At 52.9% G+C, this 16,113-nt stretch overlaps 4 protein-coding genes across 4 annotated transcripts; 1 reads left to right on the top strand and 3 right to left on the bottom strand.

Annotated features, from left to right (window-relative positions):
* Nucleotides 1-3,232: 3,232 nt before the first annotated feature.
* On the bottom strand, nucleotides 3,233-4,384 carry J4E92_005514 (uncharacterized protein; the record flags this gene model as incomplete). The annotated part of the gene is made up of 1 exon (XM_051496894.1): nucleotides 3,233-4,384. One exon carries the CDS (start codon nucleotides 4,382-4,384, stop codon nucleotides 3,233-3,235), a length of 1,152 nt encoding a protein of 383 aa, XP_051352554.1.
* A 4,583-nt stretch (nucleotides 4,385-8,967) lies between these two features.
* J4E92_005513 (uncharacterized protein) lies at nucleotides 8,968-11,628 on the bottom strand (the record flags this gene model as incomplete). The annotated part of the gene is made up of 1 exon (XM_051496893.1): nucleotides 8,968-11,628. The coding sequence occupies one exon, from the start codon at nucleotides 11,626-11,628 to the stop codon at nucleotides 8,968-8,970; it is 2,661 nt and encodes an 886-aa protein (XP_051352553.1).
* Nucleotides 11,629-12,817: 1,189 nt separating this feature from the next.
* Nucleotides 12,818-13,528, top strand: J4E92_005512 (uncharacterized protein; the record flags this gene model as incomplete). Its single annotated transcript, XM_051496892.1, has 1 exon — nucleotides 12,818-13,528. The coding sequence occupies one exon, from the start codon at nucleotides 12,818-12,820 to the stop codon at nucleotides 13,526-13,528; it is 711 nt and encodes a 236-aa protein (XP_051352552.1).
* A 116-nt stretch (nucleotides 13,529-13,644) lies between these two features.
* J4E92_005511 (uncharacterized protein) lies at nucleotides 13,645-15,563 on the bottom strand (the record flags this gene model as incomplete). Its single annotated transcript, XM_051496891.1, has 2 exons — nucleotides 13,645-15,480; nucleotides 15,543-15,563. The coding sequence occupies 2 exons, from the start codon at nucleotides 15,561-15,563 to the stop codon at nucleotides 13,645-13,647; spliced, it is 1,857 nt and encodes a 618-aa protein (XP_051352551.1).
* Between the last annotated feature and the right edge of the window lie 550 nt (nucleotides 15,564-16,113).

Below are 16,113 nucleotides of genomic sequence, written 5' to 3'. Positions count from 1 at the left end.
ACTGGACTACCCGTCGGCACGCGAACGTCCTCCAGTATCCAAGAAACGTCTCCCAGCTCATGGTCATTTCCACCTCCATCAACATCGTCTCAACGTATTGTATCACAATAGTCGTCATGCGGTGGTAATAATAGCACTGTTGGCGTGCTGCAAGCTGAGGTGGTGTGTTGGACCTTACGATTGAGGACGAGCAGGTGTGGAGGCGAAGCAGGCGGTGTCGCATGCACGCCCGCCCATACACACATGAGCCATCCATTGCAGCATCAAGGGACAGTGAACGTCATCGCACCTCCAGCAAGATTGTTGGTTCTATTGTTAAGCTCAAATTCACAGCTTAGCAGACATCATTGTTCTAGAAGGCTGGAAACTTGGAGTCGCACAGTCCACTTCCTAGTGTTGATAAGCTGGGAGGTCTGGAAGACCACACGGCTGAATCGACCACTACGACTGGCAGCCACTACCGGCATTCCTCCACCAACTCTGCTCGGGCCGCTGAACGGTCGACTGCCCGCCTGCATGCGTAGCATGGAACGTCTTTGCAAACGTCTACGCAAGGGCTTTGTCCTTTCGTCAGTGATGCGTCTATCGACCGCTTTCCTGCAAGCGAGGAGATGTTGATCAGACGATCCGTACTACACGCTAGAGGCGAAGGAAGAGCGCAGGATCGCTACCTCGTTGAGGGGTAGACGCCGTCTACGAAGGCGTGACGAAACGGGTGCGCGGCAATCCCGGCAATCACAGCGGAAGCTATCGCTAGCGGCGAGTTGGATGATGATGTTGCAGGATGCATCGAAGAAATCATCATGGCTCAATGAAGGTGCGACACGAAATCTACACCGCATGTCGCGCGAGGTACTGATCGCCAATACAGCACAAGCTAGTGGTGTGTAGCAAGTCGACCCATGTACAGAGGCTTCATGTGCAGATGCTGCCTTCTATCTGGAGGCCTTGGACTTGGGCGGGGCACAGACTTACGCAGCCTGTCAAGATTGGTGTGATGCGTTCGATTCGATCATATCTCGATTCGAATCATGCAAGAGCTTGGGCCTTGCTGCATCATGCTCAGCGCATGTCTGGGGCTCAGTGGAAGATTGGAGATGCGCGCGTGCCCAACCATCACTCTGATGGTGTTCAAACCTCATCCAGAAAGCCCGCATACTGATTGAAGCCATCGTATGCAAGGGCAATGATGAGTTGAAGCTACGGTCGGTACCTGCCTCAACGCAAAGGGTCGGCAGTGTCCTATCTAGCCCCGGGCCGAACGGTGAAGCGGGTGTTGTGTCGAACGATGAACAGCCTATCACTAAAACTCTCTGTTGTAATATGTAAGGCCAGTCTCGAGTGTGGGGTAGTGGGTCATCTGCCAGCAGGTAGCGCAGAAGCGCGGTCAGTTCGAATTGGGAAGGCGATATAGGTGAGCTGCCCATATTTTCGACGCTTTCGGACATATCTCCAACAGAAACTGTACGTCTACGGCAAAGTTGTTCTACATCAGGATTTGCTTGTTGTTGGGTTCTTTTCTGGGGGTGTGAAGGACGTGTTGGGTGTCATCGTTCTTACTTGATCTTTCGCGTCTATAATATGTCATTTTACTGTTTTCATGTCAGCAAATATGTCTGGACAAAGCGTTTCATGGGTCATCAGAAGTACACGGCATCCTTTGTCCTTCCTACGGTGTATCATGGTGTGGCCCAGAGGCGCTCTCGCCCCTTCTCTCGCCAGACTGATCCTATCTACGTGCGTTCTTACAGTCCTCGCAGCCCATATTTCTCCAAGATTTCAACACGAGCTCCACGTATAGACATGCGACTACAGCGCCAGTGACGTCGCCGTTGGAGTAGATACCCTGTCATTCTCTACTACAAATGCATCCTACTCCTACAACAACTGTGCGAGGCCCTACTTTCGTACGAGACTACTCTGCGTGCATGAATGAGCCCTCAGACTAGGCGGTTAATGCGGGTGAATTGCAGATTCTAATCTGAGAAAGGGTGCTGCGCCGGGTTGTGGCTTGCTGTGCCGCACTCTCGTTGGCTCCTCTAAGCGCTGCGGCGCGCGGAAAACTGATATGCCTTCCCATACGTCGATTCAAGCGGCGCACGAACCGCAATGGCAGACCAGTGTCTTTTCTTTCACCGCGATTATGCTGGTCGATCCAATGATGTTGTTCCGGTGAGCATGCATTCCCAATCTCAACGCATTCTCGAGGTTGAGGTTGGGGAGATGCAGACTTTCAGCGATTACAATCTCGCTTTGCCAGATGCGGGGAGAGAAGTATCGGTGAAGGACCTGCAATCTGGATTGGTATTCCTCCATCGTCAGATCGAATCTGGAATCGTGAATCGTACGACACTAACGTCCACATACAGCGTACAGGACACCTTCAGTCAAAGATCATCCTTCGATCGTGGTCAGTGCGCGGGAACTTGTCTTCCTCGACGTTCACTCCTGCTTTCGCCAGAGCATTGACAGCTTACCTAGGCATCCCTCACAGGGTACAACCCTGCTTCCATGCAGTGTGCTCATCTGTCCGGCAAGTCAGAGAGCTAGCTAAAACCGCACGTCTCGCCTCTCCACGGAATCTAACGAACCGGGCGTTTTCCGCTGACAAGCACCTGCATGTCGTCTCTCCCTGTCCTGGGGCTGTGTGTAATCGGTGAGGGTGCCCCCAATCTTTTTCTGCGAATAAAGGTGATTGGCTGTATGTGATCTTCTGACCGATGTTTATTCCTTCCATGCATGTTCGATCGCGGAATCAGTTCAGACTGATGCATTAGCGTGTAGTCGGAGGATCAAGCTGTCGCAGTCGTCGATGATTGCCATGCTGGGACGACTCGCTAGGCGCAACGAAAGACGCTGAAAGCTAACCTCGGTGTTGGGGGCCGGATAACGAGTAATGCTAAGCGAAACGCTACATGAGGCGCTGTTCAAGTGGTCCTTAGATGGGCGTGTCCAAAACTCCGTTTTTGGCCCTGCAGGTGTCACACCTACGAGAGTTAAGACTGTGGCAGGATAGCAGGGTGTTCATTAAGATTTTATAGTCATTCATACAGCTATGCGCGCTAAAGAGATCTATGAACAGTAGAGAATTAGAAGAAATGGTACAGAAGCATGCCGAAGCACGATGATGACTTGCCTCCCCAGCGCCAGGTACCCTCAAAAAGTAATGTAAAATAACAAGAAGAAATCATGTAAACATCATCTTCAGTGGCAGGAAGCGCACTGCTTTCAATCAAAGCTTCGCTCTCATGTTCCTTTCCTTCAACAGGTTCAGTTTCATCTTGAGACGTCTGATGAGCGGCCGCTCCTTGGGACCGAGAATTGCCTTCAACTCGGGAATGCTCATCTTGTTGTTCTTTCCTGCTCTGCCTCCACGGTTCACGTGCGTCCAGTAGTGATCGCGAAGGTTGTCGCCCCTAGAGAAGGTCTTGGGACACACTTTGCAGAAGTGGCACCTATCATTGCCATGGACAGTCCTGACGTGGCGTCGAAGGTGTTCCGGTCGTTGGAATCGTTTTGGGCATGGGACTCCAGCATGATCCTTGTCGTCTAGAGGACATTGCCAGTGCCTTACGTCAAGCGTGTGGTGGAGGGGATACGAAGCAGGATTCTCGCCCCATTTCCCGAGCTTCATGACGTTGGCATTCGCTCCAGACCGCCGGGAGGTCGAGTATGACGAACCGTGCAACGAGGCATCATCGTCGCTCTCAGATTCGTCGGACTCTGAGTCGCTTTCCTTCTCACTGTGTCCAGCGTCACTAGCCAGTTCCTTCTTCAAGGGCCCTGGGTTAGCAACCCTGGCAGTAGGGAAGGGAGCTGGTGCGTGGTAGGGAATGTAAGCCGGCGCTACTGAAGGGCCAGAGTGAGGGACGTATTGCTGAACCGGTTGCAGTGACATCTGCTCGCATGCTGGACCACCGTGGTAAGGCAATGAAAACTGTTGCGAGCCCCATGTGGGAAGATCAGGGTAACTCGGTCTCCAGACATGTTCTGGTTCTGCTGCCCAGGCTTCGTGGTTGACTGGAGAGCGAACATGATGGAATGCCGGGCTTTCGACGTTATCGTACATTGGCATGCCGGTGTAAGGTGGCGTGGGAAGGCTCTCGTTGTGGCTTATCGAGGAACTTGTGGACATCGGACTGCCACAACCTGGTCCCTCGAGTAGCCATGGATCGAAGGCGTCTATCGGAGCGCTCAATGATCGCGTAGTCGATGTCTCGCGAGCAAGGTGGTGGAAAGACATCCGTTCATCGTACGATCCGTTACCATGCTTCATGGGGATAGGCTCATGCGAATCACATCGGGAGAGATCCTGCGATCCAGGATAGTCCACCACGTATTGGTAAGGGCTCGAGGTGAAGGACTGGACACGTCGTTGCTCCATGATGGTGAGGTAAGACTAATGCCCAGTCAGTCAGTCATGCATACAAGTGTCGAGTATATAGACATACTGTGTAGGTAGAATATGAATATGCAATGAACAATGTGAGAGTCGTATAAAGACAAGAGTATGACAGAGTGCTTGGTGGATGTGAGACCTGAGGTTGATTGTTACACTGGCAGGACCGCGCCAATATAATATAGATCAGATGCAATAGCGAGCGCTCAATCATGCCACAGGCTCCGAGGAGTGGTTCATAGGGTTCAGCAGAGAAAGGAATGCTAACGATCGGTGAAAACGACGACCCAGCAGGTTGGTACCTGAGCGACTTGGCGTACTCGATGCCAGCATGCCGCTGCGTGCGTGCACAGCCTGACCGCGAACGAACAACGGCTCGAGCTAGCATGGGTAGACGAGCTAGTGTACGGCGTGGTTCGAGCAGTTGAGTCTTGAACGCTTCGGGCTTTGTTAGACGACCGAAGTTTTGCAGGCATGTATCCTAGTCGCAAAGTGCCTCATGTTTTTCTTGTTAGTTGCTCTTCATCGAGTTCCAATATCCTGAATAAGGCCCCATTCGACAGACGCACGCTTCTAAGATGGTGGTTGGTAGGCACCCTTTAGAATGTGTACAGCAAGCAGCGGGGGCTAAGCTTTCAGTTGGCCACGAAGATCCATCTGATCAGGGTCTCGATGTGGGTGTGGTGCGCTCGCCTGGTGGCTTTTGCTCAACCGTTATTTAGCGTGGGGCAGCGTCAGATACGTGCTTTGACGTGTGGCAAAGATGGTTCGAGCGCCCAGAGTGCGGATGTTGTGTACTGCTAACCGTGGTGAGTCCTTAGGAATGCAGAAGACGCACGCCTGTGACGAAGATAGAAGTGTTGGGTTTGACAGCTGGTTACTGGTTGCTGCTGCAGGGACCTACCGTCGCTTACCAATTGGGGTAGAAGAACCTGGGCTTCCTGCATTGAAGGCCGTGCTCAACCCAAGCTCTTTGATGCTGCGGCGAACTTGTTTCAAAGGCGTATGCTACAGCCACACATACTATTTGCAAATCCACCTATTCTAGATGGTGTTAGAAACCAATTCTCACCACGATAGCTGGCGGTGGTCAACGTGGGAGTGTCTGGTCCTCTACATCTCTCGAGCTAGTTGGCATCTCACCAACGCGCCGTACTATGATTAAATCCTGGTCGTGACCTGAAATATGCTGAATCCCAAAAGGTGTGGAGATGTAACTGTCTGTACTGAATTGAGCAGTAGCCGCTGTGCCATAAGCGCTCTTGTTAGAATGTTTGGCCAGTTCGAGTTGGAAACCTGTAGAGTCAACATGAATGATCCTATATTTTGGATCGTTACGAGGTACAACCTGGCAGTCCCATGAGACGCAGTTTGTGAGATACATGTCTCCACCGTAGTTCTGACCTGAAAGGAATCACTGCAATCTTGCATAAGGTGACGATGCGATACGAGCTGCAATGCGGCACAGTTTGGGGGCTCCATCATCGTAGCGGAGATCGTTTCGAGTCAGCAGCTGATCGACACTTTACAACCCCAGCTTGATCTCATCTTCAGTCGCGGAAGCCCAACTGAGCGGCGTATTGGCCGCCTTTTCCTTAGGCCACGACAGGGAGTCGAGGTTATCGACGTACGTTGTGTGCGAATTGAACCAGCCAGGTTCAGCTAGATTGTGTACATGAATCCCACAACTTGTCAACTTCTGGCCTAGAGTTTGAGTAGCGGACCAAACTACAAAGACTGTAAAAGCGGGAGCAGTGGGTCTTTGGGCTTGGATGACATCCGGCCCCAAGTATCGTATCGAAGGACCCAGTACCAAGATGGTAATTTCGAGCGAATGCAAAGAATTGGTCTGAGCAGCCGCGGGGGAAGCGCGTGCCGCAGGTAGACTAAGGTTAGCTCCCTGAATCGTCAGCCGAAAGCACTTACCCTGGACGTGACGGTGAGTCGACCAGCTTGAGTGGTCGATTATTCGAGACGATCATGCGTCCTCCGCCACTCACAAGTGTTTGATCTGACGGCATTCAACAGGAGCGCGGCTCGTGTATTGACACTCGCGAGAGGCGGTAGCCTCGTCACTGGCCAGTCGACGCCACGCATGAACCGGCCCATCACGTGTGTGGGCTGCTCTAGATTCGTTGCGAGCGTTTGACTGCTCTCTCCACCTTCCGCTTTCAGCAAGAACGATAAGACGATATCTCCGTTGACGCTAACGGGAATTATTCGAGGGGAATGCATCGACAGAAGGATTCCGTTGTGGTAGGGCCATGTTGAGCCATCCCCTGCGAGGCGTGCTGAATTTGTGCGCCTGAGAGGCTCTTCCCACACGAATTAAGCCTAGATGATGATGGACGACATGAAAGGTTGTTGTCAGGGCTGGTTGTCCATCGAATAGGCGATGAGCAGTAGCAGCGAGATGAACTTGTCAAGGAGTGACTTTACTTGGTCAATCGAGCAGTAGCTGAGCACGGGAGACTAGCAGTGTATCGGTACCAGCGAGAAATGACGCGTGGTGCTGTGATATCGGAGGGGTACAGAGTCCTTTCGGAATAACTCCGTACCCTAGCGTGTATACACCTGCGCATCTGAGAAGATTCCCAAGAATTCGGATGTGCCGTATGACTACATGGATGGCCTGTCAGCATCTGATCATGACTCGTCTGGAAGACACAAGGCAAAGCGAAGTTTTGGAGGCTGGCCCCAAGCCGTCAGACGCAACCGAAGCCACGAGCTCCTTACCCCCGCATTGATACCAGTGTGGAATGCTAAAGAGTGCACTGTCTGTTACCGCATCCCCGACAAGACAGTTTTATCCCCGCTGCACATCATCGCGTGATAGTCCAGGATTGGTTGGGGATGTGACGTGATGGTCAGAGCTGCATACGCGCGCTTAAATGAAGGATCGCGACTTTCGTGACGAATTTGAGGCCGAAATCTCGCTTCGCTGCAGCAAACCTGAGTTGGTTGAAATCGATCTCAGTAGGAGCTGTTGCTGCCAATTGATCCAGATGGGGTAGATAGAGCGATTGGCGACGTGATCGCGATGATGGGGAAGACGGAGGTTCCGAGTGAGATTAGCGGAAGGCTGGGGTACGGTACCAGATGGCCTGACAACGCCAAGCATACTAGCCTCAAACGGAAAGGACCTCTTCGCACGCAACAATCCATGGATCTGGCTGTGCGCACCACCGGAGCTGTTCCCACCGGCTGATCTTTCTGTTCGCATTCCGTCACGCGGCATGCGCGTTTCCAAGCCAGATTTTGACTTGACACTCTAAGCGCAGCCTATAGGGGTCTGTTAGTGCTACATGACATGGCTGATGTACCAGACTGTAGAACTTCGTCACGATAGATTGCTCTCAAATATCGAGTCGTCCATGCCGTGATTGGGAAGCTGCGATGCCATTAAAGAGAAGTCTAGTGTCTTACACGAGGTGCTGCATGACGATGTGGGTGGCTCAGCATATCTCGATCGAGCTGAGCAACGTGATCAACACCCCCCTTTACTAATCACACATGTTCCCCTTGACTCGATTCGAGTCCAGCAATCCTCTTTGACTCATGGTCAACTGCAGCACTATAGCAACTTGCATCAACCAGCTCTGCTTTTTCCTTAAGTGCATGAGCCCAGATTGGTACCGGTCTTGGAACTGAGCGATTTACTGCTGAACCTCAACATGGGAACCCTTCAGTCGAAGGTCATCGATTTGGAATTTCCACCAGGTCTTTCTTGAGTTGGTTTGAAGTTGTCAGCTTCGTCATTGAACACGGCAAGACTGTTGCGATCGACGTCAGCATCATCGAGAGAAATCGGATTCCTGGAGTACACATCCGTTTGCGATGCCTTTTCATCTCTTCCCCATTCAGAGCTTTTGAACGCTCTTTCCTGCCTCCCAAGATGCCCAACAGCCGTTGAAAAAGCAAAACCACCGCAAACCCCTCACAGTCTCAATACCATCCACAGCTTTCCATCCCAACTCCTACCCAAGACTCCAGCGCAAAGACCACGAGACGATGTTACATCAAGGGCGCAACAAAGCCAGTTAGGTACGTGCCCACCCGGACACCTACTACCAAAACATGACTTCGTTACGAACTCGAACCCAACGCGCCGCCGCGCACGATGGCCCGCCCGTACCGTCCGTCGCGTCGCATCGCCTGTAGCCGCCTTGCGCTCCGCTCCGCTCCACCGTTCACTCGCAGATCGCGACGCCCAGCGAACCTCTGTACGAGGGGGTAGCGCCGAGAGAAGGGCCGATGGAGACACACGAGGAACGCGACGGTTGGGAAAGGGCAGATGGCTTGGCGAAGACCAGCGCAGTTTTGTTGTTTGTTGCGGCAAGATTGTGTGATGGCGGTCGTGAGGCGTGCGGTTTTGTCAGGGCTGTTGAGACTTCTGGCGTGAGGATCATGAACTTTGCCTAAGAAAACTACCGCCTTTACGTAGCACAGATATATTGCATCGAAGTACAAGTACAAATCCACACATAACAAGAAACGAAGCACTATGTCCATGAACTCGATCTAATCTCATTGACTCTAGGTAGAGATGTATAGGCGCCTCTATAATCTCACCGCGCCCCAGCCCCCATCCCAACGCCATTCCTCCTTGCATGGATAACAGCACAAAGACACCGCCCTACAGCCTCCAAATCACCCAGAAGTGTGACGTGACCGCGGTCGCTGGAAACGACACCGCCCCGAACCACACTATATCCAGTAGGCACCATAGCCGCACGAGCGAGTACCACACCGTCGCCACTTGCAAAGGCAAGCTCATCATACACGTCTGCGCGTTTGATGGCTTCTTTGCTTTCTACCTTTGCGCCATATACCGTTGGTGTGGATTTGCCGTAGATGAGTGCGATGGGTGGGTATGCGTTCGACGTCGTGTGTTCTGGGCGGTGGTCGAGTTCTTGTTTGAACGCTTTGACTTCAGCGAGGGTTCGTGCGAGATACTCCACGGCTTTGTCGTAGGGAATTGTGACATCGGTTGCAGGGTTCGGCTCTTTGGAGGTCTCGATGTTGTGTTCGTGGCCCATCTGTGGTCCCATGCCTGCTTGTTCAGCGCTTCCTTCTGTGACATTGTTCGCGGCGTTACGAGCTACGTCGGCTGCGTCTTTTGCGGTGCTGCTTTTGCGAGTGGAGAAGGTGGGGAGTGATGAGGAGACGGCGTTCATCAGGCCACTAACGCTGAAGTTGCTGTCTTTGGGTTGTTCGGGGCGGGGCAGAGGTGCTGCTATACATGGTGAGAGGCGGTGTTCTTTCCAGGTATTGACGTCGAAGAAGTCTACAGGATACTCTTCCTTCGTGCGCTTGTTGATGAAGCACTTTCCATCGAGAGGCAGAAGAGCGTAGGATGTTCGGATGCTAAAGTTTACTTGTGCTGTTAGCACGCGTGAGGAGAAGAGGACATCGTCGCCGTTGCGGAATGGACCGAGGATATTCACGCAGCGTTGAGGCACACCGGCATATACAACACCGGCTACTAGATCAGGACGCTGGTTGATAGCATGACGCGTGATCAAGCCGCCTAATGAGTGTGCGACGATAACGGCGCCACGCTTTTCTGGAGGGACGCCTGGCTGATTACAGGGCAGCGACTCTAAGAATTGTATCATCCGCCGACTTAGGAAGTGCGGAGAGAGCCGCCAGTCGTAACCGTAGTTGTGGACCCTGAGTATACCATCCTTGACATTATCGCATGCATTCAGACGCTTGAATAGGCGCTTGGCTATATCGACGGGGCCAATATGGGTCAGCATGCCGCTGGGTATAATGCTCTCCTCCATGCGCTCATCCGCATCTGGGTCCAAAGGTACCTCCAAGTCTACCTTGCGTAGGTTCAACCCGACTTTTATGGGCACCCAGAGCTGTCGATGGGGCGGTTCTGCAGAGCGCAAGATGGATCCTCGATAGCCTCCCAACACGACCAAGTCCCCCTCAAGCTCTTGCAAAGCCTGTGTGAAGTATGGATGTGGCTCAAAGTCGCTGTCCCCACCCTTTGACGGCAGGCGCTTCTTCCTTGTCGAGTCGCGACGTGCTGCCGGTGCAGGCTCGTTTGCGCGGACGTTGTCGGTTTCGCGGAGTCTAGACGCTATACTGGCATTGCGGGTTTTGAATATCTCGCTGCTGGACGATAGGTTGAAGTTTGGGAACGAGGGGCTTGGCAGCTTGAAATTCGAGTCTTGCCAGCTGTCTCTGAGGGCCTTCAGCCTACTGTTGACCTGCTCTTGGACGCTCTCGAAGCGCGTGTCGTCGCCAAGCGAAGACGCAAAAGACCTTGTGCGGTATACGAGCAAAGAGCCTTCGGAATTGGACCGCCGTAACTTAGGCGCCGGTCGGTCGCTCGATATCTTAGGGGACGGTTGAAGGGTATCGGTGCTCTCGTCGCTGAACTCTCGTTGGGGTATCGGAGCGGTATTGGGATGTTGTGGTACCTGTACGAGGCTCCTCGATGCGCTCCTCGACTCTTTGGGTGTGGAATGGCTGGCTCCATCCTGTTGTGGTATGTCTCGGGCTGGTCCACTGCTGGCGAAGGTATCTCTTCTCCTCCTGTCAGAGGTGCGTGGTTTCTCTGTATCGAGCGAGAGTGCGGAAAGACTCGGCAGCGAGAAGTGCATGTCTTTGTAGGATTTGGTGATAGACGTGGGCAGAGTGAAGGGCATGTATTTGCGCATCGTGTCCCCCATGGAGCCGCTCGAGGATGCCCGCCGTCTTCCAATCTGTAGGTGTTCGCGGAGTGTAGCTCGATGGTCGCCCGCCTTCTCCTTGTGGAATGTCTTCGGACCTGCTCGCCATGGTGAAGGAAGTCGCGTTTGAGGGTCGGATTGCCGCTCGCGGTCGTCATTGCTCGATGTGTGCGTGGGTTTCGGCCTCACGTCAGCTCTCTGAACATCTTTGCTCGGTTCTGGACGCGGTGTCGTCTTTCTCAGTTCCGGTGTGGCATCGGTAGCTTCCTGCCAGCCCTCGAAAAAGGCTCCGTCTTCCGTGTCCTCTAGGGCAGCAGCCTTTTCCGCAGCCGGCGTTTTCGGCGAAGTCAGACGCGTCTGCTGCTTTCCTATGCTGACTCCAATTGCTGACTGTGCTGTCTCGAGCCCGAACGCGCTTTCCTCCGGCGACTCGTCTTCGGAGGGTGTGAGGTCATCGTCGACGATAGAGGCGAATTGTATGTCGGCGAGGGCACTCTGGCGACGCTGGTGGTGGGTAGGGGCTATGGATGTCTCTGCCATGGCAGGCTAGCCGTAGGAATTGGTAGGTGTATGGGCTGCAAAAGTGGCCCGAAAGTTGGCGTTGTCATGTTTACGGTACATGCTCCTCCCGCAGTGTGGCAGTGTCAGCTTTCCGCCCGCTGCCGAAAGCAGCGACATTCATGGCCGACCATCCCAGTCATCCGACCCAGCTTCATCTCCATATCAAGGACGGACGAGCGACGGTCTATTGTAGGCGACAACGGTGCAATGACGGCAAGCGCGACGCATATATTACCAAGGGCAAATGTCACGTCCAAGAGCGTGTCATGTCGATCGCGTCACGCCAGCCCACGCCCACGCGCCACGACGCCACGTTTCGTCCTTAGTCAGCCCTTCACATGACGAATCACCCCTCATCCTTTGCAAACCATCCCGAGGCAGCGGCTCACTATAGCACACATCCGTTATCAGCAATCTCCATCTCCATCCTTCGTTATCGTCGTATATTGACACGCGAGCGTTCTTGCCAGTGCGATAGCTGTTGTTCTACTGGTTCCGGAAGGTTGCACGCAAGATGTGGAGTCTTTGACCTTACGAGATACCCACGGCATATTAGGCTCCGTGTGGCATCTCTTCACGAAAATTTCAATGGCTATGCAGCTCCTTGCGAAATTGTCTTCAAAGATCTATGGAAAATCTTAGCATGCGGCTCCGCGTCCTCCCGCTGATGCATGCAATCTAGCCTTCCGAGCCCGAGGTCGGATCGCACTCAGGAACAAGTCAGCCGATCTCCATCAGACCACCCCGGCTGCTTCTTAGTAACGCAATCGCAAGTTTGCGGGCTTTGTTCGCCAATTGAGTAACTTAACCCTTGGTGGAGCAAAGACTGGGCCTCGTAGCCCTTTGTTAGCCGAGCTATACTCTCGCGCCGAATGATCATCCCTTCCCGTACGACCGACGACAGGGCGACAACGAATGGCACACGTCACACTGAACTAGCATCAAGCGCAGAGACGTTATGCTAACGCAACAGCATCAGCAGTTATGTCATGGTGCGATTGAAGACTGGGCCAAGTCCACAGCGTCGAAACATAACTTCACCGCTGGTCCTGGCCAGCGCTTGTATTTGACTGTCCTGCATCTCCCCATCTTAGTCTCACCTACACTCTTTTCCATCAACCCAAGATACCCAGCTTAGCCGCAATTCTCATACAGATCTGTCTCAAAAATGTCGATTCTACACCTCCCAGAACCACTGCCATCAACATCCATCACGCTCGGGCAGATCACTACCAACCCTTTGAGCGCCGCCTCCGACTCCATCAAGCCTTCATTATCTTCCGAGCTCACACAGAAGGTGACCCGCTCAAAACAAGAGGATGCTACATCTACATTGCACGTCAGCGTCACCGAACCATCACAAGTCTTCGACACCTTACGCAACGACACCAACACACAAGACTTCCTCCGCAAACTATCGCAACAACACAAGCCAATCTACTTCGTCACCGGCCTCCAAACTTCCAAATCTCCAAGCCACAAGCGTGCGACCGTGTCACACGAGCCCATAACCGAGGCTACGGAAACCCCGCAAACGCAACAAGTCCAACTACCCTTCCGCCGGATAGACTCGGCATCTAACATGGCCTCCCCTGGCGAAGAAGGTTCAGTCGTCGCAGTCGAGCTACTGAAAGTAAAATGCCGCATAGGCGCCGTGAATGAACCACATTGTATTTCGGATGTGGACTATGTGTGGAGCTACCATGCGCTTGATGGTGAGGACGGGGATTTGCAGTTATCTATTGGGCTGGGGAAAGCGGTGGAGGAACGGGAGTGGAAGGAGTTGACGGGTAGTAAAGAAGAACGGGTGGAAAGAGACGCTGATCATAACTGGTCTTACGACTACGAAGACAGCGACGATGGTCTTGGTGGGTTCTGAGCTGAGACCCCTGTAAACAAAACACTACGTTCCCAATACACCTCTCTGACCAAAACATTACGCTCCCATGACATCAAACCAAACTCTTTACATCCACCCAATCGACAGTAGCCCTCTCAGTCCTCTCCAATGTCCTCCACAATAGCAATACCGTAGACCTGAGTATACTCCGTCTTCGCGTCCCTCTCCGCATCCACCTCACTACTTCCATTCCGCACATTCCTCTGTGTGAGTAACTTGAGCATCACAGCTTGGCAGTGTTCAACATGCTTGGCCTTGAACACCTGCAACTCTCGATTCTTCTTCTTATAGTCGCTGATCTGTGCTTTCATATCGTTGACAGTCTCTTCTAGAGATGTCTTGGCTTCAGTCAATGCGCGGACCTGTTTTTCGAGCGCAGTGGTATCCGGGGTGTCGATGGCAGTAGTCAGGTTGATGAAGTCGAGCAGAGACGTGCGGTTGGACGGAGCGATCTTTTGTTTCTTGTTCATAGCGGTAGAGGTGGGCGCCGGGGTGAAGAGCTCGCGCTTCGGGAAAGTGGGCCATGGACTGGATGCGCGGAGCTGGTAGCCTGATTCCATGATGTCGTCTTCGTCTTCGGATATCTCGATGAGATCTTGGATGAGATCCTCCGGGGGCGATTGTGCTTGCTGTTCGTCATTCCTGGGTTGGGTGTCTGTAGGCGCCTGTACTGGATCACGCACGGTAGCATCCACAGCAGAAGCCTCCGGTGTATGGTTCTTCCACGACTTGCGGTATGGCGGCGGCAGAGCTTCTAACTGTCCATCTCCCTGGAGTGTCCGTCGTAGTCGCGCCTTCTTGATCACTGCAACCAGCTCCTTGGGCCGTGCGTCTCCCCGAGTTGCAAAGCCCTCATCGTCGTGGAGTCCAGCGTCGATGAGCGCGACACGTGCGCACATACCGACTCTAGCAAGCCAGACCTTACGTGTAACGACGGTGTCTTTACTCTCAGTGAGTAGCTGGAACCCAGGCGCGAACTCCACGGTACCGTTTAGGGTCGCGGGCAGCTCGATCTCGAATAGCTTATCATCGAAGAAGCACATGCGCCACTGCGGTGTCTGTATCTTGGCAGTGCGTCTGGGACGGCGGAATGCTGCCCATACTGGTGTACTGTCGGTGTCGCGGAGATGGCCTATGAGGACTTTGCCAGGGAATAAGGCGAAGTGTTCCTTGTCGTCGGGGTTTAGCAGGGTGACTTTTCGTGCTATGTTGGTCGCCATGGGACGCGTCTGGAACCAATGTTCGGCAGGGATGACGTCTTTCAGTGCCTTGATGCAGTTTGTCGCTGTCATGTTTTGCGATTTAAGCCTCGACATATGAAGTGCGATACTGTCTTTGCCCTCTGCAGTATGGCCGGGGGCGGAAGCCGATGCAGCGGGAGCTGCTATTAGGCCCGCCGACGAGTATATACTTGGCCTAGCTGCTTGCGACACGTTGTGCAGACCCTTCTCGACATTCTTCCGTATCGATGCGAGTAGATCAGCGGGTATACCAGACACTGTGGCTTCCGAGTAGCCAGCCTCCAACATCACGATCTTGATCACTATCTTCAATCGCTCCTCCCAAGCTGCAGTACCAAGAGGACACGCGTCATCTGCGACAAGGCGACACCATGGTACGAACTGAGACTGCGCAAACGGTGTATGATCCGTATTGTCGCCGCCGCGGTTGTCCTCGTAGTGTACTTCCATTGTCGTCTTGTGATTACTCATTATCCGGCGCAGATAGCCCCACACGCGAGTACCATCGTTTGTACCGAGGAGAACTTTGCCGGGGTAGAATGGACGTCCATAGTATATGTCTTGTTGTGAGGCTTCTACTGTAGGATAGTAGTCGGTTGGGATGGCGTTGCGTAGCTTCGCGAGGACGGCCGGATGCTTGTTTTGCTGCTCTTTGAGTACCGCTTTGTTGATGCGTACATCTTTAGTGGGCTGTTGTAGTTGTTAGCCTCTATCAGCAGACACTGTATGTCGCGATGCGCTAGTCTGCGAACCTCTTGAATTGTGGGCGCCATGCGGGTAAGTTGATCTATGTAGTAGTCAGTAATTGCTATCGTGTTACATCTTTGATGAGCCGACTGTCTGTGGTTCATAGAGTACTTGAGCCTGTTTGGGTGCTGTTTTGCGTCTGAGAAAAGAAGGGACTTACCTGGTCTCTAGGCTATACCAACTACTTGGACAATATAGCGCTACAGAGATGACTCTGTGTTGTTGCGACTGTATATCCGATGTGCTTGTGCGTGATCAGATTGATAGCGTAGTCTCGATATAGTACAAGTTGTAGGAGACAAGGGAGGGCGCACTGCGTCATTAACGCGGCTAGCGTCGTCGGATTACCTAGGAGATCATAACAAACGAGAAATGCATTCACTGTAATGCGCAAATTATACCGAAAGAACGTTTGTCGGCTACACAAATGCCTAGACACATCCTGCTCAATTCTGAGGCACTCTAAAGAGGCCCAGCCAAGTGCTGCCTTAATGGTGGATAGAGAGGAAGCAGTAAATGCACACTTTTGGAACGCAACCCGCAAAGAAAGATATAATACATATAACCCCATTGCCT

This window comes from Alternaria infectoria (genome assembly GCF_024043175.1).
Source record: "Alternaria infectoria strain BMP 0036 chromosome Unknown scaffold_8, whole genome shotgun sequence".
In the NCBI taxonomy this organism is placed as follows: Eukaryota; Fungi; Ascomycota; class Dothideomycetes; order Pleosporales; family Pleosporaceae; genus Alternaria; species Alternaria infectoria.
The sequence above is the reverse complement of the archived record's forward strand: the minus strand, read 5'-3'. Positions and strand labels throughout refer to the sequence as shown.